This window comes from Corvus cornix, chromosome 1 (assembly GCF_000738735.6).
Source record: "Corvus cornix cornix isolate S_Up_H32 chromosome 1, ASM73873v5, whole genome shotgun sequence".
NCBI lineage: Eukaryota > Metazoa > Chordata > Aves > Passeriformes > Corvidae > Corvus > Corvus cornix.
This window is the reverse complement of record NC_046332.1, coordinates 114536888-114558203: the sequence shown is the minus strand read 5'-3', so window position 1 is coordinate 114558203 and position 21316 is coordinate 114536888. Positions and strand designations below refer to the sequence as shown.

At 45.4% G+C, this 21316-nt stretch overlaps 1 protein-coding gene across 2 annotated transcripts in view; it reads right to left on the bottom strand.

The window, feature by feature from the left end:
• The window catches only part of DSCAM (DS cell adhesion molecule), a 445238-nt gene that overhangs the window by 163697 nt on the left and 260225 nt on the right, over positions 1 to 21316 (bottom strand). For both annotated transcript variants that reach the window (XM_039553264.1, XM_039553256.1), the window contains exons 4-8: positions 13483 to 13629; positions 8209 to 8487; positions 4520 to 4795; positions 1918 to 2214; positions 828 to 1103 (exon numbers count right to left, since the gene is read on the bottom strand). In XM_039553264.1, coding sequence (XP_039409198.1) covers positions 828 to 1103; positions 1918 to 2214; positions 4520 to 4795; positions 8209 to 8487; positions 13483 to 13629 — 1275 coding nt within the window. The remainder of the gene's footprint in view (positions 1 to 827; positions 1104 to 1917; positions 2215 to 4519; positions 4796 to 8208; positions 8488 to 13482; positions 13630 to 21316) is intronic.

The following is a 21316-nucleotide window of genomic DNA, read 5'->3' as shown; positions in this document are numbered from 1 at the left end:
TTTCCAATAACTTCAGGAACAGTGAAATTATACCCCAATTCTTCCTACAGGCTCACATGAAGTGCAGTATTCAGTGGTCCCATTGCTCAAAACTAGGTGCTACTGCAATCACGTCTTCTGTCCTTTGTATCCTCATGAATAGGTCTGAACATTGCCAATGTCAGAACAGTAAGGACACAATGCTAAAAAATTCCTATTCTCAATCTGTTGCTGAAGTCTTTCAGGGCCATCTGAACATCCTTATTTTGGACTATTTGAATAGATTTGAAGCATCCTATTAGAATTTCAAGTCACATTTATTTAAAGTGTTACCTTCCTAAGCATGAAGAGCACTCAGATAGATAATCACTTAATAAGAGGAAAGCAAGGTTAATGCTTTTAGTTCCTGTCTCTGCTTAGTGGCAAAAATACAGACATTAAAATTCTCATCTCATGTTTTAAAAGCTGGGAAGTCACTGGCTAAATGAAAATTTGAACTTTGTTATCCAGTAGAGAAACAGTCACCAGTGGAACATAGGCGACAAACCATTAATTTTCTGATTTAGTTGTAGAGAAAAGTGCTCAAAGAGAACTTGAGCTGCCACTCCCCCACTTAGAGGCAACAACAACAACAAGGTAATATTTTGCCAGTTGAGCCGAGGAGGGTAAAAGTCAGGCGAGAACAAGACACAATGACTGATTAGCTCTGCGTCATCATTAAAAATAAACACAAATCTGGATTAACCTCCTCAAGCGCTCATTATCCGACTGCCAGGACAATCCTACGTGTGCAACCCCACAGATGACCCAGGAATTAGCCGGGCTCTGCTTTTCCCAGCTGTCCTCACCTTTCACTGTCACATGCACACTCTGGCTGGTGGACAGCTGGGGCTGGACCAGGACGTTGCAGGTGTACTCGCCCTCGTCCACCTCCTTCTGCACGTCCGAGAGCTTCAGCGTTCCGTTGTTCTCGAACGCCACTTGGCGATGGTTGAAGGGGAGCAGGTTGGAGTTCTTGTACCACTTGATGGAGTAGTAGGGGTACCCAATGACGCGGCAGTGGATGTAGGTGTCCCGCCCAGCGATGGCTGTGATGTTCTTCATCGGCCGAATGCTCGCTGGCCCTGAGAAGGCAAAAGAAAGAAACTCTTGAAGACAATTTAAAGGCATGTTTGCTCGAGGGAATGTCTGAATTATTTCTGGATATACAAATGTTAACGGATGCGGCTCACACCACACTTCTTTAGCATTTGACAGATTTTTCCTTTTAAGAGCTACTTAAGCAGTTTCCCTAATCTTTGTATGCTCTAGTTTTTCCTTACCCTGCAGCATCCATACTAATTATGTGGGAGTATATATCTGTTATCCAACACTTGCCTGATAAAATCTTTGCTGCGTTACAAATTAAAAGGCTGAGTGTGATTTAATTAATGTGAAATACTAACACTGATATGAAGCTAGAATCCTGTTACACATGAGAACACTGACACAGTTAGCTTTTTTGTTTGCTAGGTATATAAAGTATAATACCATGAGGATGGGTATTATGCCATGTAGAGCTGGAAATTCAAGCTAAAGTTCTGTATACATGAATAATTACAATGGATGTTGGACAAGTAAAGGAGGAAAGGAAAAGAAAAACAGAACATGCACAGCAGGATTAAAGCAAAGAGACTGTGAACTATTAAAGATGAGTATAGGAAAAATAGACTAAAGGACACAAGCCAAAGGGTTCTTCCAACATTTAACCATACCATACACTTTCTAGATGGGGCTGGAGAGGCAGGGTGGGGAAAGAGAGCAGGGGAGAAAAGGAGAGGAAAAAACAGTAAGTTGGTTTTTTGGCATTCCAAGAATCATCTCATCACATGCAACAATCTTCTTCTCCACTACAATGAGTAATGTGTGTTTTTTTTGAGGAGCTGATTTGACAAGCACCTCTTACGTTTATTCGAGCCTGGTACAGGATGACTCCCGCAGAGTTGTTGGCAGTGCAGCGATAAACGCCCCCGTCCCGGACCTGAGTGTTGGAGATGTTCAGGTAACTGACCACGTTGCCCTCAGATGTGATGATCTGGCTGATCCGGTGGCTGCCGTCCTTCACGATGGGATCCTCGTCCAGTGTCCAGGTGATCGTGGGCAGGGGAGTCCCCTTCACGTTGCACATGAGGGACACTGGCTCTCCTGGGCTCACCACCTTCTCGCTGAAGGCAGAGATGATTTTGGGAGTTCCGTCTGCCGAGGGAAGGAAAAGCAGGAACACAGTGCTTACATGGTATAAAGCTTGTCCCCTCTATCCTGGACCATATCCCATGAGCCAAGATCTTTTTTAGAAGCAACACAAACAATTTTTTTCCAGGATGTCACCCTAATTATTGAGAATGGAAAAAGAAAAATTATGCCAGTAGAGGACTTAAATGACCCTTTGCTTATGGCAAGTTTCTTTTTCATCTTCTGAGAAACCTGGTAGTGGCTCTGCTGTAGGAAAAACACTTGAATAGATGGATCAGGCATCTCTATGAACTGCCGGGTTCCTGCAGTAAAGTTTTAAAACCATATGCAGTTCATTATAAAAGACACACAGCAAAACTTCAACACATTTGGACATTCTCTTCTCCTGGTAGATTTTAGCTCTTTGGGAAGTTAAGGCTGAATCCTGTTGTCAAGATCCAGGCACAACTTGCATAGGCTGATTTCACACAGCAGTTTAGTCCTGACACACAATGCCCCATTTAGGAAAGTATTAAATTAAGCTTTTCTGAATACACATTGCCAGCAATAGCAGTGATGCCAATTTTTTTCTGTGGTCATTTTGTGCTACAGAGAAATATTTCTCTGATTGAGAGCATTCAGATGCTTTATCTTGTGAGCTGTCTCCCAAAATACTCAGCCTCTACCAGACAAATGAATAAAGAAAATGGGTGGGCACAGAAACTTTGTAAGCAGGGAGCAGGATTAAGTACCCACCTCTCCAGAGTGTTCAGTGGGGTAACATTTAAGAGTGCTGACACCCTGGTATTAGTTAGGAGGTTCCTTCTGCGATCATGCAATGCAGGTTTGTTTTCCTTTGAAAATGTTACTTTAAAATTCCCTTGTTTTCCACATGGTAAAAAGGTAAGCACTGGCATTCTCAGAATGCTGAAAGGCCTCAGCATCCCTGGAAGAGCGTTTTTTTTTTTTTTTATTATTATTTCTTTTTTTTTCCCTTTGCCCTCTCTCTCTTTCATTTCTGTCCCATTGGTTAGGAGACAGAGTTTCTAATTTATTTCTTTATTTTGATTCCTGACTCTCTTCCTTTCCTTTGTGGTGCACTGGATACTGTCACCCCTCAGAAGACAGAACAGCAGCAACAAAAAAAAGGCTTTTTATCCTGAAAGGGAGCTGACACAGGACCAATAAATCTGTGAGTGTGCACACTATGTACCTCTGCCACCCCTCCTCCTCTTTTTTCCCCTCTTTTTTTAATTCAAGTGACAGGCTTTTTTTGAGATGAAAGCAGACATTATTTTCCCAGTGAGACCTGAGTGTCTTTGAAATCTTCCCTGCTGTTGCTCTCTGATAACCTGCACTCTCCCGACACCATGATAGATTACCAATATGCTCTTTAGGCTTTCCTAGTCACGGGAGATGGTTGCCGAGGTAACTTGGTCCAGGCAGGTAATCTCTTCTTCTTCTATAGAGACTCTAAAAATAATGTCCATGCCATGCCTGCACCACGGCCTCATTAGTGAGCTGCCTCTGTGCAAATTGATGACTTTCCTCACTTGATTAGCACGTAGAACATTGTATCAGTTATTTAAGATGATCTCCAAGCCTCCAGCCAACACGACCAAACAGAAGAGCAATGTTTGGATTTTTAATAGAGACCTGCTTGGGAAGGATTTTTGTTTTTAAATCAATTTTTCCATTCTGTTATGAGTGGGGCACAATAAATCCCATGGACATTTCATAAGTATCCTCTCTTTTTTAAGCTCCACTGATGCCAAAATGATTTTTGCTTTTATATATTCTTCATATATATTCATAACTGTAGACTATTACTGTATACGTACATAGTTCCTAGATAACCTCAGTAATTTTCCTACCCTGATAGAGAGACAGAACACATTCCAAAAGCCCCAATCCCATCTTGCTTTTTCCTGGGAACCAAGGATGAGCTACCCCTCCAAGACACTTTCCCATAAACGAAGTTCAGCTAGCACAGCTGGCAGCAAAAAAGAAGGGCTCCAGAAGAGGTGGAACCAAGGGGGAGAATTACCTCATTACTTGTGGTTCTAATTGGGAATTCTTGTCAATTATGCTAATTTGCTAAATTTATGAAATGCATTCGCCCTATGTGGGGTGGGAATTTTTCCTTATCTGCCCCTGGAGCCCTCCAACTGAAGACCAGCTTTGATATTACCACCTATACTAATATTGTCTCGAAAGTGTTTTGTTTCATTTCCAGATCTTTAAGGCATCGCCACTCTAAAATGATAGCACCAAAGATGACTTGTGCGATATTTTGGAAACCAAAATTGCTAGACAGGTAGAGACTGACCTTCCAGTACCACCTGGACATAGTCTTGAGCTGACATCTTGTCCTTGCGCACAAAGCACTGGTAGGCCCCGCCATCACTCTTGGCCATGCCATCCATGATCAGGTTCTCCCGGTTGACGCCGGTGATGCGGACGTTGTTGCCAGGGTTGATGATTTCCCCGTTGCGGTACCAGGACAGCTCCTGGTCCTCAGTTCCCGTCACACTGCAGGACAAGGACACTTGGCTACCAACACTGCTTTTGACTTTGCGCGGGCTGATGGTGGCTTTTAGTGGTTCTGGAGGTTTGAGTCGAAGTAAGGGAGAGAGAAAGGGAAATAGAGCATATTGAGTATAAATGTGCATTTATGTGCAAGTGGCAAATCAACACTCAATTAAGGAGAAAAATAAAAATCACAGCCATATCCTTCTTAAAAGACAAAACAAAACCAAGTAACAGATGACAGCATTACTTAAAAAAAAAATTTTTGCCACTGACATCCATGACAGAAAGAAATAGGTCTATAGGCATAACCCATTCCTCACGTAGTCCCATGCTCAGGTAAGCAGTAGGATCAGACCTACACGTAACACCATTAGTGCTGAGGGCTTTAACGTGGCACTACACATGTTTTGGGAGGGCAGGATGTTATTTCACCTTAGTTCAGAATGGATCTTTGAAACTGGTGCATTAAGTGTGTTCCTGAAACTCATTGTCTGGTTTAATTTCCTGCAAAAGGAACCAAATTTACAATTTCCCAAACCACTCCCTGATGTGAACAAGTGCAGCAAATGCCAGTGACAAGATTAGCTTTGGAGGGTGGAAGATGTTAACACAGGTACACCCATGGATATCCATCTGATCTGTCCACATGGAAGTGTTCTAGTGTGTGGGCTCACCAGATTTTCTGCTTCGATGTGGGAGGACTACAGTATTTTCAAGTCAGCCTTAAGAAACAGCAGGACAGGAAAATGCGAGTTTTACATTGCAAGAAAAAGAGGATGAACAGCACTGAAGAAAAGTCATAAATGTAAATGCAAGGGAAACAATCTTTATCCTGCCACCTAGGAGTTATCAGCACTGCAGAACACAGATTTCACCTCATGCTTTGTATATATTGGTTTGACTTCCTTATAAAGATAAGGGACTACTATCACCACAGATACTATCTCTGACACTAAATACAGACCCGCCTATTTTCTCTTTTGGCAGCTTGCATACAAACATACACACACATGCACACAGACACACTTAAAAAAGAAAAGCAACTTGTTCACTTTATTAATATTTTATAACATAAAACTTGGAATAAATCTATAGTGGCTAATTAGTGACAGAGGCCTGGAAAAAAACACACAGTGGCATCAGACATTCTGGATTACAGACATGTACATAACAAAACTTTTCTCTACCATGGTACTGGCAATAGTTAATCTTCACATTCATATTTATGTTAAAAGTCACTGAATATCTCTCTGTTTCCTATAAAAAGACCACAAAGGCTCAAACCTGGCAATGACCCACTAAACAAAATAGTTGCACAAAATAGTCACACTCAAGTGCATCACCGATATCCCAGAGCCATGATGATGCAAGTAAGCCACATCCTCCATTGCAGAGGAGGGTAAAATTTCTTTGCACAGCTTTTGTTTCCTGCCAACCTGATCCAGGGAATTTCTACGGGCTGGCTGAGTGCAGAGTCATTACGAAAAGCACATCACCAGGCACTGGGGATGCTTTGGGTATCACCAGCAATACAATTACATCATGTCTCTGCAAGTTTTGACTTTTCATCATAAAAGACAGATGGAATGAAATGCATTTTTATGAGTATTTTTATGTATTTTGATGAACACATTTAGAACCAAAGTTCCTCAGTTATAACTCATGAATGGCAGATTTTTCACCTTGGTTTTATTTTGCCCAAAAACATTATGTGCAATTATTTGTGAGGATGCTTTTATGGCCTGAACTACTCACAAACTTCTCCCTTTTCAGCTTGCTAGTCATGCTGTCTAGGTGGAAACGTTAGTTCACAGAGCATTATTTCTATCCCAGGAAATAATTTTGGGTTTTTTTCAAAAGTAGTAGAATAACACTTTTCCAGTGTGGTGCTCCTGAAGTAATAATTATCTTTGTAGAATTTGTGAAACATTCAGAATATTCACACATGAATACTCGACTGAGGGGAGGTATGAGTATTCAATATTACTGAGCACCGTGAGTCATGGCAATGAGAGTTTGGCAGCTTTATTTATGAGAACATTTGCAATTTCTTTTCCAGCACCCAATTCATGCTTCTAAATTACATATCCTCCATGTGATAAATTATAGAGCTACACTGGAAATTGCATCCATTTGCACTTCTGATCGCTCAATTGCCCAACTAACTCATCTCCACAGAGCTTGCCTTGTGTCCTTCCACAACTTTGAAGACTTTAATCATCGCTAAGATAAATTAAGGAAACAGAAGGTACAGCAAGGTAAGGCAACAACTTCATGCTGATGCCTAAAAAGTTTTGGTTTTTTGTATTTTTCATATATTCGTGGCTCCGTAGAATACTATTACATATTTATATAGCTCCTAGTGTTTTTCCTGCCCTTTCTCTTAGATTCTAGAACAATATGCTAACCTTCTAACACATTCCTGAAATACTGTTTTGTCTTATTTTCAAGTAGAGGACCCATGAGAAGAAAATTTTGTTTTCCGACCAGAATCTGAGAAGACATAACAAGAAGTGGGGCAAAGAAGCTGTGGACCAACTCCAAAAATAGCCTTACCAACAGCTCTTCACATTGGATGATATTTGTAAAGAATGCTAATTTGTTAAATTTATAAAATTGTAGAGATCCAGTACCCAGTGAGCCCATGACTGTTGGGACACCTGGAAGCTTCCAACAAAGGTTTGCTTTTTATTTTACTATTTCAACACTGGTGCAAGGGCTCTTCTCTTTCGATATCAGGCAACAACACCAACAGTCAACTGTGACAGGACTTTCCATCCCCTGACACAACAAAAGACTTAGCTACTTCCCCCATGGCTAAACTAGGCTGGAATGGTTTGTCCTGTGATGAATTATCTCGGTTGAAAACACCCTTAGCCAGCAATAAACATCCTGCCTTGAATGCATGGGAAAAGGATAAGCAGAAGTAAGTGACTGACAGACAAGCACTTTTGAACTATAAAAGACCACTTGATTTTCATAAAATCAGAAATGTCTTATACACTCTCTGAGTGTGTGGAGAGTTCTCCTCGATCCTGAGACATTGGCATTGACATACTTCCCTGAGATTGAGAGAAATTAGGAGAACATGATTCTCCTAATCTCAATCTGCACACCACTATCTGCACACCACTATCATGCACTGGTAAGTGACATTGGCCCCTAATCTATACGATTTCTTCGCCAGCTGTAACATAGGTACCTTTATTATCATGCACTGTATTTTTATCTCCTAGTAGTTCTTTCTGTGTTATCCTGTGTGGTAAGTGTGTTGAAAGTCTTATGTGTGTTTTCCTTGTGTCTATTTAATAAATAATTCATGTTGTAATAGACCTGATCAGTCGTTATTAAGGACCTGCGAGTGAGAGTGGGTTTTGGGGTGCTGGCCTCCTCAATAAAAGCTGCTGTCCACTGCCAGAAACCTGCCAAAGGCAGGGACTTGTCTAAGCTCTCCCCTCTCATTCATAGCATCAACCCACGACCTACGTTTGACGTAGAGGCGCCCGATCATCTCGGCGGTGCCGTAGTTGTTCCACACCTCGCAGACGTAGCTGCCCGAGTCTGAGGGCCGTGTGTTCTCGATGAGCAGCCCCGTGACCGTTTGCCGGAAGCGGCTGTCGGGCTCCCAGGGGATGTTGTCCTTCAGCCAGCGGTACTTTGGTGCTGGGTGCCCTGATGCTTTGCAAGGCAGCTCCACTCGCTGTCCTGCCATGGCTTTGCGGTGGTCAAACCCATCTAGGATAGATGGAGCTGAATTCGCTGGGTCTGAAACAGAAAACAAAGAGGAACTCTTTTCAGTGAGAGCCTTAAAATTAATCCACTAACCAATATGTCAATATATTTTCTCCTGCATTTTCCGACTCGCCAGCCCGGTGTTTTGGGCACTACGGTTTGCTTCTCTGACCCAGCCACCAGTCTGAGTCATGGTGGCTGGGATCCAGCAGCACATGCTGCTGAAGCAACTCATCACTGCTTGGAAATCCTCTCACTGGATTTTTTCCAGATGGCAAATGTTTCACTGGTCATCTTTCTTGTTCCCTGTGAGAGGCATGGAGAGCCAGAAATGTGTTGCCTTAACAATTATCGCTACTTTTAGACTAGATTGAAGCCAGCACATTGTCCCTTCTTCTCGGTGGTCTAAAGGCTTTGAATTAAAGGAGCAATTTATTCCCTTGTCAGGAGAGAAATGGGCAAAGGCACAGGGATTTCTATCTGTAGTCTAACTGACAGACAAGTCTTTTCTTCTTCTCTGGAAAAAGAACTTAACGTGACAAGACCAACTTACAGCTTAATAGTGCATCTTTCTGTGCTCAATTTGCTGACAACGGCAGCTCTCATTTGTGCAGCACCTGGCATGGATTTATGTATCTCACACAAGTCTGGCAGGATTGCCTTCACCAGAGGTGCATGTACCCATCAGAAATAGTGCTTTGTTTGTGATCTCAAGTTTGAAAACTTTTGGAGACAGAGGTTGACACAATTTAAAATTTTGTGCAGCCCATCCTGGAGCTATTGCAACAAAAACACTGAGCAAATATTCATCAAAGTATTTTCTCATCACACTCACCCACTTGCTAAGATTTTGGTCTCACAAAGAAACTCCACATGCTGACCAGCTCCTACCTGACACACTGACCTCTTTTTGGGTATATCTAATCACAGCTGACTGAATGTAGGTGTGATTGCCACAATTCTGGCATTTTCAAGTGGCATTTTAACTTAGCAAACTCAGGTGCTGCTCACAGGGCATCTGCAGCAGGTCCCTATAAGGAACTGGAGAGATTAGAGGAGCAGTTCATGCTGAATTCAAGCTATTCCAAAAGTAATCAGTACCTGAGCCAGCTGGTTTAAAACTAGCTTAGATATATCTCCATGAACTTCAGCCACACCTGGGACGGTACCCATGACAGCAAACAGCTTAAGGCTACTCAAGTTAAACTATCAATGCAGAAACCAAAACTGTGATATTAAAAAAATGGACTAAATAATATTTTTTTTTGGTGACTATATCTAGATAAAGCCCCCAAAATGCCAAGTGCAGTGAAAGGTGACAACAGAGGTTTTTCTGCTTTCCAGGTGCCAGGAAAACACTGAGCCACTGAGGGCAAAGCCACCTTCAGCTTGCTGAGTGTCTCATTAAGAAGGAGGCGGCAATGGTTAAATGAGTGATTTTGGATGAATCAGTGGCCTCGAGGTCTGTATTTGGCACCAAGATGGGACATATTTTGAGCTTGCCATGCTGTTTATGTCTGGCTCAGTGAAAGCACAATCTGCCAGCATGCTGCTGGGAAGGCCAATGTCAATTTGACTAATTGATCAGCCAAGCTCCTCTCTCGCCGTTTGGGTCATCAGGTGTCCCTGTTTCCAGGGCACAGATTCTTTTGTGGGGAATTAACTGACAGTAAAACCACAAGCAGGCAAGAAATTAAAGCTTCGGGCTCTTAAGAAGGTTACATTTACAGGAAATCAATTTCTTCAGTTGCAAGTAATGATTAAATATTTAAGTAATAAAAAAGTAGAACTGTCTTTTAGAGGCATTGTCTGTGCATTCCTACTCAAGCAGCACAGCAGACCCTGGATTCTCTATCCCAGGGTCACTTCGCTTTTTTCCTTCTCAACTTGAGCCTTTGTCAGGAGCAGCACAGCCTGGAGTCCCAGCTGCAGGACAGCTAAACTAGGATTTGCCTACATACTGAAGAAGATTTCACCCTGCTGGTATAGAGGAGGTTTTTAAAATATATTCAGGGATACACAAGATGTGATTCCAGTGACCTGCTTTCTTCAACTCTGTGCTTATATATTTAAATGGACAGTAAAAACATTTCTTGGGTTGTCCCTGGAACAGACTCCTATTTAGAGCTCCTACAATGCATATATTCCAGTTAGGGAAAAAAAAACCCAAATGAAAAACCAAACAAAGCACAAAACAGAATCCCAGCATTCATTCGCAATCACCTGCAATGAGGCAAAAAATAGCAAAGTAACAAAACCCAGTTCCAATATGTGTTTAGGGTCTTTTGAATTATTACTTTGCCATGCTTTAAGTCAGCTGCAAATGACTTCCAGCAAGGACAATGGTGAAAAACTGAGGCAAAATACCGTTCTAAAATATTCTACTTCGGACCTTCTTTGAAGGACAGAAGAAGGAAATTGTTATGCTTTAAAAATCATAAGGATTTTTCGGAGTGTTGGGGTTAAGAAGCAGTAATGATTTTGGGAGCTGGGATTCATGGCAGGACAAATTTGCTATTGGAAAAGCACATTATAATGGTTCTTAGAAGTATATTCTGTTGCATGTTAATGGATTTGATTTTAATTTTATTTAAAAAGGCCATGTGATTTCAAGGAGGTGTTCTTACTCCAAATGAAATTTGGAACTTCATTTTGGTCATAAGCATATTAACTATTCACTATTTTTGCTATTTTTTTTAAATTTGCTGTTATCGGCACATTACCATTCTCACTCTTTCAAAACAATAATGAAGCTTAACTTGTATTAAATGTGGCCAGGAAACATGAGAAATTTCCACCACAAACTATTTCATGCCCAAAAGAGTGAAGAACATATATAGATGGAAAAGGCAGGCAAAATTGTACGTCTCATGCAAGTAGACCTTTCAGAACTGTGTACATGGATTCCCTGATCCCAGTTCTTAAAGGACTCACTCTCTTAAAATATAAATTCCAGTTAAAACAAAGTAAAACCCTTTGGAGAAATAAAAAAGGACAAACTCTGCCTTTGATTGCTGCATTTGTTCAGTAGAGTAACAGGACTGGAAATCAGAGCCCACTCTAGCCCTGATCAAGAATAATTAACCCTGTTGGATTAAAAAAGTCACTTATAGCATATAGGTAAAATTTGCTCTTTCAGTTTGGTCTGTGGAGGAGAACTCAAAAGGCAACTCCAGACAGAGCACAGCTTTTAGGGTGTTTGTCCTAAATTTCAAACAAGACAGAGCTTTCATGTTCCCCCTTTTGTTCAGTGAGATAACCAGAATTTTTCCTATGGTAACCAAGATACAACCCTGATTTTATTTGTTCCCACTGGCTCAGCCTTAGCATGATTTCACATGGAAGCAGACCATATTATGGAACCAGTTGGAAGGGTAGAACCCTTCCTGTTCCTAGAAGACCACAGCAGGCAGATTATTGTGCAGGAGAATTTCTTCATGTGGCAGGGGAAAGCAAAGGCAAGAATTCTACCCACAGGGGACACCTATCAAAGGGAGAAACTCCGGGATCTGACTGGTAAGTTATTCTAACCTGAACAATCCCACTATTTCTTTTTAATCATTACTATATTTAAGAACTGGCCTGTGTGTTCAGAAGGCTCCAAAATACTTCAACGTCCATTTTGGAGGAGGGAAGGAAGTATGTCAATAATGGAAAACTTTGTGCTCACCTCTGTGTCCCTTAGGGCTCTCAAACAGAGGACTGGAGAGCTGAGAAGTCACCACTAGAGTTTTATTCTGACAAAAGGACCAAATGAGGAGAGGACAGGGTCAAAACGGGAATGATCGCACTGACTGTTAGATTGGGAAAGTCACCAAATCCTGACTGACCTTTAGGGCAACTTAGCAGCAGGGAAAAGGAGAAAAAGGAATGTGGGGCTTTCAGTGGGATGGTGGGCATGATTTATGTAGGGTAAGGATACAGGGAGACAGTCTGGGATACAGCCCCAGTGAGCTCTGTGGATGTAGGAAAACCCCTCTGGATTTGCTCCCGTGCAAACACAGGGTGCAGTTACAGACAAGCAGCAAATGAGGGACAGGAAGGGGAGGTGGAGAAGTGCTAATCCTACACAGACATATTTGAGAGCAAGTTCCAGACCCAGTCTTGGGATCAGCTCCTCCTTCACTTCAACCTCAACTGGCACTGCCTCCCACAGAGGAAAAATGGGGGAAAAGCTGGATTGGAGCAGCACCGTATTGAGAGCCCCGAGTGTGTGATGACTGTGTGTGGGGAACCCAAGCATCCATCACACACACAGCAATCAGGAGACAATTTAAAACTACAAGGAAAAGTTAAAATAGCCCATCCACCTTCCCATTTTCCCATCTGCTGCACAAATTACCCTGGGACTCAGCCCTGAGCATGGAGAGCCTCCAGCCAGCCCCTCTGGTGCCTGCAGCACCCCTGGATGCATTGGCACAGGTCATGTGCTCCTTACGGCTGGAAATCCCTCCTGGAATCAGGGGAACATGCTGTTTTCCCCAGGGTAGGAGTGAGATGAATGAAAAGGAAGGCTGAAAGGCACCTCAGTTAACCTGAGACTCCTGAAGCAGAAATATCTACAGCTGAGTGAAATGTCCTGAGCTCCTGCTGTGGTCAACAGAGAGAAATAGGCACCATGGGGCAGTTCAGATCACCCCAAAGTAGGACAGGTACACTACCCCTAAAAGTGTCCCTCTTCTTTGGTTACACAGGGAAGTTAAGGCAATTAAATCCTTTCCCTGCATAAGTCTACTTTTGAAGGGATGAATCCCATCTGCAGTCCTTTTATAAAGTACTCTAAACCTGCTAAAAATCACCGTGCTGAATGCAGGCGAACCCTACAGGCCTTCAGGAAATAGCGACTAAGAGGTGAAAAACAGATGAAAAATAAAGGATTTTTAAATGGCCCATTTGATTTTGCAGCAGCTCCCCACTTCCATTTGATAGAAAGGTGGCTGTTGCACACAAGAACGTGTCTTGCCAGCTGAGCACACTAGAGAGAGACATGTGCAGCATTTCATTTAGCAGGATACAGAAAAGGAGCACCTGATACAAAAAGTCTTGCGCTGTTGCTTTGTCGCGTTTCTCCAGTGTATCTGTGCCTTGTGATACATCGGTAGTTGTACAGTCCATCTTCATTCTGTACGTCTAAAATATACAAGGCTCCCGTGGATGTGATGAGAAATCTAGGTCCTGAAAGACACAAGAATTTGCAGGGCTTAAAATATATGCAGGTTGTTACTCTCACACTGAAGGATGGATGACAAAGGTCCTGAAGATTTTTTTTTTTTGCCAGGTTTGAAGCTGCCAGTTCCAAGCTTACCAAGTGCTTGCTGTAAATGCATAAAAGTATCAATTCATGTATATTTTATATGCACTTCATGTGCAAAAAGAAGGGATCTTTAAGGAAAATGTGAGGAAAGAAGGAAAGAAATGTGCCATGGTCTGTATCAAAATTAGTAACCATACAAGAGGGATCTGAAGTAAAATATGGGGAAAAGAACCAATGCATTAATCCAGTTTAATTCACTATTGCAGGATGATACGATGCAATTCAGCAGCAGAACTGTGGGTGTTAGAAAGGCAGTGAAGCTGCTCACACCTGCAGTGCTTGCAAGTTAAACAGGGTTAGGAGCAGTCCCAACCCACCCCACCCAGCAAAGCAACAATCTCTAAAACCAAACAAGACTGACATGTTCAAGGTCAGAGTTTCTCCCATTATTCTCTCAAAATAAAAGTATTACAGGTTAAATTTTCTTCAAATATGAATTTTTTATGCTTAGCTCTAGAATATGTGGAAAATACCGTGGTGGATATGGTCATGTGCAGTTTTGATCATTTGACACCTGCAGAAGTGCCTCTGTTCTTTTTTACGCCCACTCTAAAAGCAAGGAAACAAAACCACCTAAAATCTACACAGTACATGTTTACTCTATAGTGCTTCTCACAATGCAATAAATTAAAATAGCATGTTTAGAACACATTTCAAACTTAAGCCTCACCCAGTTAATATTTCCACTTAAAAAATACTGTAGTCTAAGCTGTGTGCGCTTTTCCAAAACTTTTACACTGAGGTAAACAATATCTTTTCTTTTTCATGTCTGCTAAATTTCTCTAGTAGATGGTAGCTCTTACAATATATGTACCTGTATCTATGTATTATAAAATATATCAGGCTCCAGAATTAGGGGAGAAATACACAGGGTTGAAACCCATTATGAACTAGTATTCAGTAATATGCAGCAAGAAATAACTCCTTTTCTTCCGAGTCCTATTTGAACAATGACTTTTTAATAATTAAGTGTAGTCAGGATGCTTGCTCCCACATGCATCACTGGGAAAGCAATCCAACAGAGAGAAGACAGAAAGGAAATAGTTTCATTACAGAGGGCAATATCCTTTAAATCATAATATAAAAGAAATTGAGAAAAAAATTAACAACCACTTAATGCCACAGGACAGGTCTGACACTTAGAGCAGATAATATTAAACAAAAAATCAGCCCACCTCTCCCATCCATGCAAGTATCAAGAATTATTAAATAACCACACCAGGGTTAAATAAGTGGTGGGGTTGTTTAGCCTAAAGAAAATTTTGGAGGGACAGGGGTGATATTATTGCTCTCTAAATATCCATGACAGGAAGGTGCACCCAGGGGGGGTCAGGCCCTGCTCCCAGGGAACAAAGAACAGGAGGAGAGGGAATGGCATCAAGCTGTGCCAGGGAAGGGTTGAGTTGGACAGCAGGAGCAATTTCTCCATGGCAAGGGTGGTCAGGCCTTGGAAAGAGCTGCCCAGGGAGGTTTGGAGTCCCCATCCCTGGAGGTGCCCAAGGAAGGCCTGGACATGGCACTCAGTGCCCTGGGCTGGGGACAAGGTGGGCATCGGGCAGAGCTTGGACTCAATGGGCTGGGAGGACTTTTCCAACCTCAGGAACTGTGAAAATAAATCACCATAATGGAGACATAGAAGGTATTGAGCTCCTTTGCTAACAAAGAAGAAGCGCTGAGCAAGGGAAAGTGTGAAGGGGAGGGAGAACTGGATGGGAAGTACTCTCTCCTCAACCATGAGCAACACTGTTCCAGCTTAGGTGGATTTACAGATTTATGGGCTAGAGAGTTTCTTTCTTACACAGAACCCATACTGACTTCATATGCCTCTGAAAACTTAATTGCTTACACAGAGAAGACTTAGGAACAAAGGTACTGTAGAGTGTAGTCAGAAATCACCTAAATGGGCAATATTTCAGTTTCACACCCAGGTGTCTGAAACATGGCATTGAAAAGCTTACATGAAAAAAGCAAAGCTGTTTTACATCTTATATGGGGAGCAGAGGGTGCAAGGTTTTAGGCACAGGGGCACCTGCAAGTTCCTTCCGGCGGATCCTTTGTGTGCAGAAGAGAAGTGCGAAGGGTGAGAAGAGCCTTCCCAGCACTTTCCAGGCGCAGCAAGCCTGGGCAGCAGCAGCCCTTCCTCCCTGCCCACGCCACACTCGCGCTCCTTCCTAAGGCAGCTCGGCTCCCTGGCCGTGCTCAGCGCCGGAGCGCGGGCTGCGGCGGCTCCGCTGTCCCGGCTGCGCAGCCCCGCTGCAAAGGCGTTCCCAGCACAGCTCTCTGCCAGCCGGGCTCAATGTGCGGCTTTCGTTCGCCTTGGGCGAGCAGGGACAGCCCTGCCCTGCCGGCCCGGCCGGGAGCTCTCCGCTGCCGCTGGGGCTGAGCAGCTGCTGCTCTCAGGGTACTCACTGGGGCCAAGTGTGAAAATGCATCAGTACCTCTGAGAGACGAGAAATGAAATCCATAGACTCTTTTCTTTCGTCTTACAAACTTTATTAGAAAAGACACAAATTCTTCAGTAATTGGAACATTGTTCTGTCTTTCTTTGGTTATTTTCTGGGAAATTAAAATGTTTCATAAGTACAACGTATTGTATACTCATGCTTTTATATCACAGACTGTAATATAAATTTATGTAATTAAAATAAATTATTTGCTAGTTTTACTTATTCACTGAATTTTATCTTCATTTTTCTATTCTTAAATTCTTCTTCTTAGACTTATTCTCCTTGTTCTAACTACTCTTCTTCTTTGCTATTCTAACTACTCTTCTTCTCTGCTTCTTCTATGTATTTCTAAATTCTTATTATTATTCCTATCACTCTTCTTCTGCTATGTATTTTAAAATTCTTATTCTTATTACTCTTCTTCTTATATATATATCTTTAAATTCTTATTACTATTCTTCTTCTTCTATGTATTTTTAAATTCTTCTTCTTTGTCTTCTCCACCTTCTTAGTCTTCATCTCCTTCATCTGCTTTGTTGTCATCATTGTCTTCATCTTCATCTTTGTCTTCTTCGTCTGCTTTGTTGTCGTCATTGTCATCGTCGTTGTTGTTGTCATCATCTTCATCTTTGTCTTTGTCTTCTTCTTCCTTGTCTTCGTCTTCTTCATCTTCTTCATCTTGTCTTCGTCTTCTTTGCCGTTGTCTTGGAGTGATTTATGCCGACAGTCTATTCCGGATCCTCTGCTCTATGCCCAAGAAATGGTTGCTGTATCTTCCAGGCCCAGGGCCGGGTGTGTGCGGGGCCGTCCTGTTCCAGCCCCAAGCCTCAGGGAGCCGAGGCAGGCAGAGAAAGCACACCAAGAGATTCCGTCTGAGCTGCTTCGTCTGCCCCACAGAGAAGGTCGATGCCAGAGAGACGCCAGGGCTTTGCCTCCTGCTGGAATCTTCTTTGTCTTCATCATCTTCTTCATTGTCTTCATCTTCCTCATCTTCTTCCTCGTCTGTTTCAGTCCTCGGGCTGTGGCGCCAGGCAGGGGCACCGGAACAGCCCCCGCAGCGCCCGCAGCGCCCGCCTGAAACGCGAGGGACGTTTCCTGGGGGCAGGCACCGGGCTCTCTGTCCCTGCCTCAAGCACCGGCTCCTCGAAGGCAGGAGAAGCCGCGTGTCCCACAGGGGCTCGGCCTTGCAGGGCCGTGGGCGAGGCACAGAGCGGCCCTGGGCTGCACGGCTCCGGTGCCGGGCCCTCAACCCAGGCCTCACGGGGGACAGGCACTGGGAGCCCGTCTGCCGCAAAAGCTCTGCGTTTTTGCTCTTTGTCTTCTGCGGGCAGCTCCAGGACACTGACCCCGTCCCATTCATCCTCTGAGTGCAAGGGCCTGTTCCAGATGCCATGGGCGGTCTCATCTTCCCAGTTCTCCGGCACTAGCTCTGGGATCCCCTCTCCCAAAGGAATGCTCTGGCCTGGCAGTGACTCCTGGGACTGCTCTGGGTCTCTCACCAGGAAAGGCTCCAGATCATCCAAGAATTGCCAAAATTTCATTTCTTCATCAGAGTCCTCCATCCTCCCCTGCACTGGCACCACTGACCCTGCTGCTGCCTCCTCCTGCTGCTCACTGAGGGCCTGGGCTCCTAGCTGGGCAGGCGAGGGGCTGGGAGGGCTGTGTGGGGCAGGCACCGAGCTCTCTTCCCTTTGGGCTGTAGCTGCTGCTACTACAGCCATCCACTGCTGGATTGCATACTCTTTCTCATACTGCTGCCTCAGTTCCAGCATCTCCAGCAGCGCCTGGCTCAGCATCTCCCCAGTGATGTTCGGCTCCTGGTACCCTGAAGCCTGGCTGCTGGCTGGGGTGTTGAAAGGGACACAGGGTGGGCTCCGTGTCCCTATTGATGGCAGCTCCTCACTGGTGACAGACGGAGCTGCTGCAGTTTCTTCCTCTGGAACAAGAGGCTTGGGGGGCTCCTCCTTCTCGTCATCTCCGGATGGGGCAGCAGCTGCTGGCTCAGCCTCCATGGCAGTGCCCGGGGCAGGAGAGGAGCTGCGCAGGGCAGGTGCTGCCTCTGCTTCCACCTCTGTGCCCACGGGGCTGGGAGAACGCGGCTGTGCTGTTTCTAAAGCCATCCATTGCTGTAGCGCATATTCTTCCTCCCGCTGCTGCCTCAGTTCCAGCATCTCCAGCAGTGCCTGGCTCAGCATTTCCCCGGTGATGTTCTGCTCCAGGTAGAGTGAAGCCTGGCTGCTGGCTGGGGTGTTGAAGGGGACACTGGGTGGGCTCCGTGTCCCTATTGATGGCAGCTCCTCACTGGTGACAGACGGAGCTGCTGCCTTTTCTTCATCCGGAACAAGAGGCTTGGGGGGCTCCTCCTCCTCAGCATCTCTGGATGGGGCAGCAGCTGCTGGCTCAGCCTCCATGGCAGTGCCCGGGGCAGGAGAGGAGCTGCGCAGGGCAGGCGCTGCCTCTGCTTCCACCTCTGTGCCCATGGGGCTGGGAGAGCTGGGCCCCACGGGGGGACAAGTCTGGGGCCCCTCATTGCTCATGGGGTGCAAGGGTCTGTCCCAGATCTCGGAGTTGATTTCATGGCCCCATTGGAACACCTCTTGGGTTGTCACACGTTCTTCCCATTCACGCACCTCTTCGTATGTCTCACCATCTTCCTCCCACTGATACAGCTCCTGGACTCTGACAGTTTCTTCCCGTTCATAAAACTCTTGGTGTGTCTCAGCTCTGTACCGGGAAACCTCTCGAACACTCACACACACCCGGCATTGGTACAGGCTCCTGCTGGCTCCCCATTGGGAAATTTCTTGGACACACAGTACCTCTTGCTCTTGGTATGTCTCTTGTACTGTGATGTCTCCGTGGAAAAGCCCCTGGTCACAAGCACCTTCCCTCTGGGAAAACTCTCGGTCCATGTCGGCAAAGGGCCTCTCCTCCTCCTCAGTCTCTGACAGTGGCAGGGCTGACCTGCACACTGCCCCTGTCCACTGCCCGCTGGGGGCCTGGGCTTCCAGCCAGCTGGGCTGGGGGACCGGGAGTTGGAGTTGGCTCTGTCCTCGTCACTATATTCGTCTACTGCTAATGTCGTCTAGCGCTATTGTCGTCTAGCGCTATTGACATATAGAGCAGACGAGCGCAGGGAGCTGCTTCCTACTCAGAGAGCGGCTCTCCTGTGATGGGCACCGCAGGGCTCTGCGTCCCTTAGATACCCTCAGCCAGGGCCGGGCTCCCTGATGTCACAAGGATCTCTGGCCACCACCATGTCCCACATCACAAAGGACTCTGACGCCACGTGCCTGGGTCACAAAGGGCCACCCCTGGCACCCCAACAACAGTGGAGCCGACAGGAACTGGCATGGAGAAGCCCCTGGACTTGTGGCCTTGTGGCCCCTGCTGTGCCCAGAGCCCTGAGGGCCTTTGGCCACGCTCCCACAGGACAGCCCCAGGCCCACACTGCAGAGCCCTGCGTTTGCAGGCTGCGCTGTGCAGGGCACGAGGAATTGGCCACACGGACGTGCCAGGGACTCGTGGGCAGCGGCTCCGCGTCCCGCGGGAGGCCGGGGACCAGGGCTGTCCCTCAGGGCTCTGCCTGGGCCCCAGGGCTCGCCAGCGCCTTTAGCAATGGCACCCGGCGGCTCCGAGCGCGCCCTCGGCGCCTTTGCAGGGGACGGGAAGCTGAGCGGGGCAGGGGCACCACGCAAGGACGGGGCCATCCACAGGCACCTGGACAAGCTTGAGAAGTGGGAGCACGAGAAGCTCGCACGGTCCCACAAGGCCAGGGGCCAGGTGCCGCCCCAGGGTCGGGGCAATGCCTCAGGCAGCGACTCTTGCAGGTCTCCCCTCGCCTGTTCGGTGCCTCGGGGACAGAGCCTGAGGCTGGGGTGAAACACAGAATTTTAAAAGAAACATAAAGATTTAGTTAGAAGGTTCGCTGTGCTGAATTTAGTTAAAATAGAATGAGTGTAATCAATTAATAGTTAGTTAAGAAGAGCTCAACCTTAAATGAGATTTCAAGATGCAAGTAACTGATTACTAAATAACTGATTAGCTGTCATTTCTATGTTTTTTTAGCTGTGCTTAGAATGAGAAACAGAAATATTGATAAGTAGATCTAGGGTACAGTAAACAACTATCAATTTCCTCCTCATCTGAGAATCTAGCCAAAGTAACACAAGAAGGAACTGGAAGGTCACCAAAAGTAATTTGTATTGTCAAAACCCAGGAAGGCAGAAAGGTCAAAGCGAGGAAGACAACTTTTACTTCATCTTCGTGACCACCGACCCAATTTAGGGAGCATACCACGCATAATGAAATTTAAGCTAATTTCCAGATGAAGCGGAGAATGGGAGGTGTTAATGTTATACATTTGCTTTGGTATTTTGGATATTCATAACTTTTGTAGATAAATAGACTTTGTATTGGCTTGTATCTTGCACCACGTATCAGGGAATTATCCCATCCAGCTGCCCAGCACTGGAATAAACATACACTTTCTAACTCTAAACAGGTAGAGAGTCTTTGCCTGTCTCATTTGGGTATAGATATCAGATCAATACCCATATTTTGGTAATTCAGGGCCTCAGTCCCTGCTGCCACCAGGGCGCTGCCGAGCACTCCCCGCCCGCCGGGGCAGGGCCCGGGCGCTGAGGGGCGCCTGGGGAGCGGCGCCGCCATTGCTGCCGCCCTCAGGGGCTCTGAGGGGAGCGCGGCTCCCGCCGGCCCCGCTCCGCCCGCACAGGCGACAGAAACATGAAGCACAAAGCCGGACGGGGCTGGGAATTGTGTCCGTGCGCTTCCAAATGCACACGGACAGCGGCCCCAAGGGCTGGGCTCGGCTGCGCCAGCATCGCCACACGGCTGCCCCAGGCCCTAAATGCCCTGTGCAGATACCAGCGCCGGGCTGTGCCATCGATGGGACACGAAACACACGGGGTTCAGCCTCTTTGGGAGAAAGAAACGAGTGTTTGAGTCTCCTTTGGGGGAGAACACTACTTTCGATGGCACCCGTCTGTTGTACCTGGGGTTCAAAAAGCAGAATAAATAATAAAAATAAATAATTATGAACGTCTGGTTCAAAAGTCATAAGGAGGTTATTAGGAGCAAC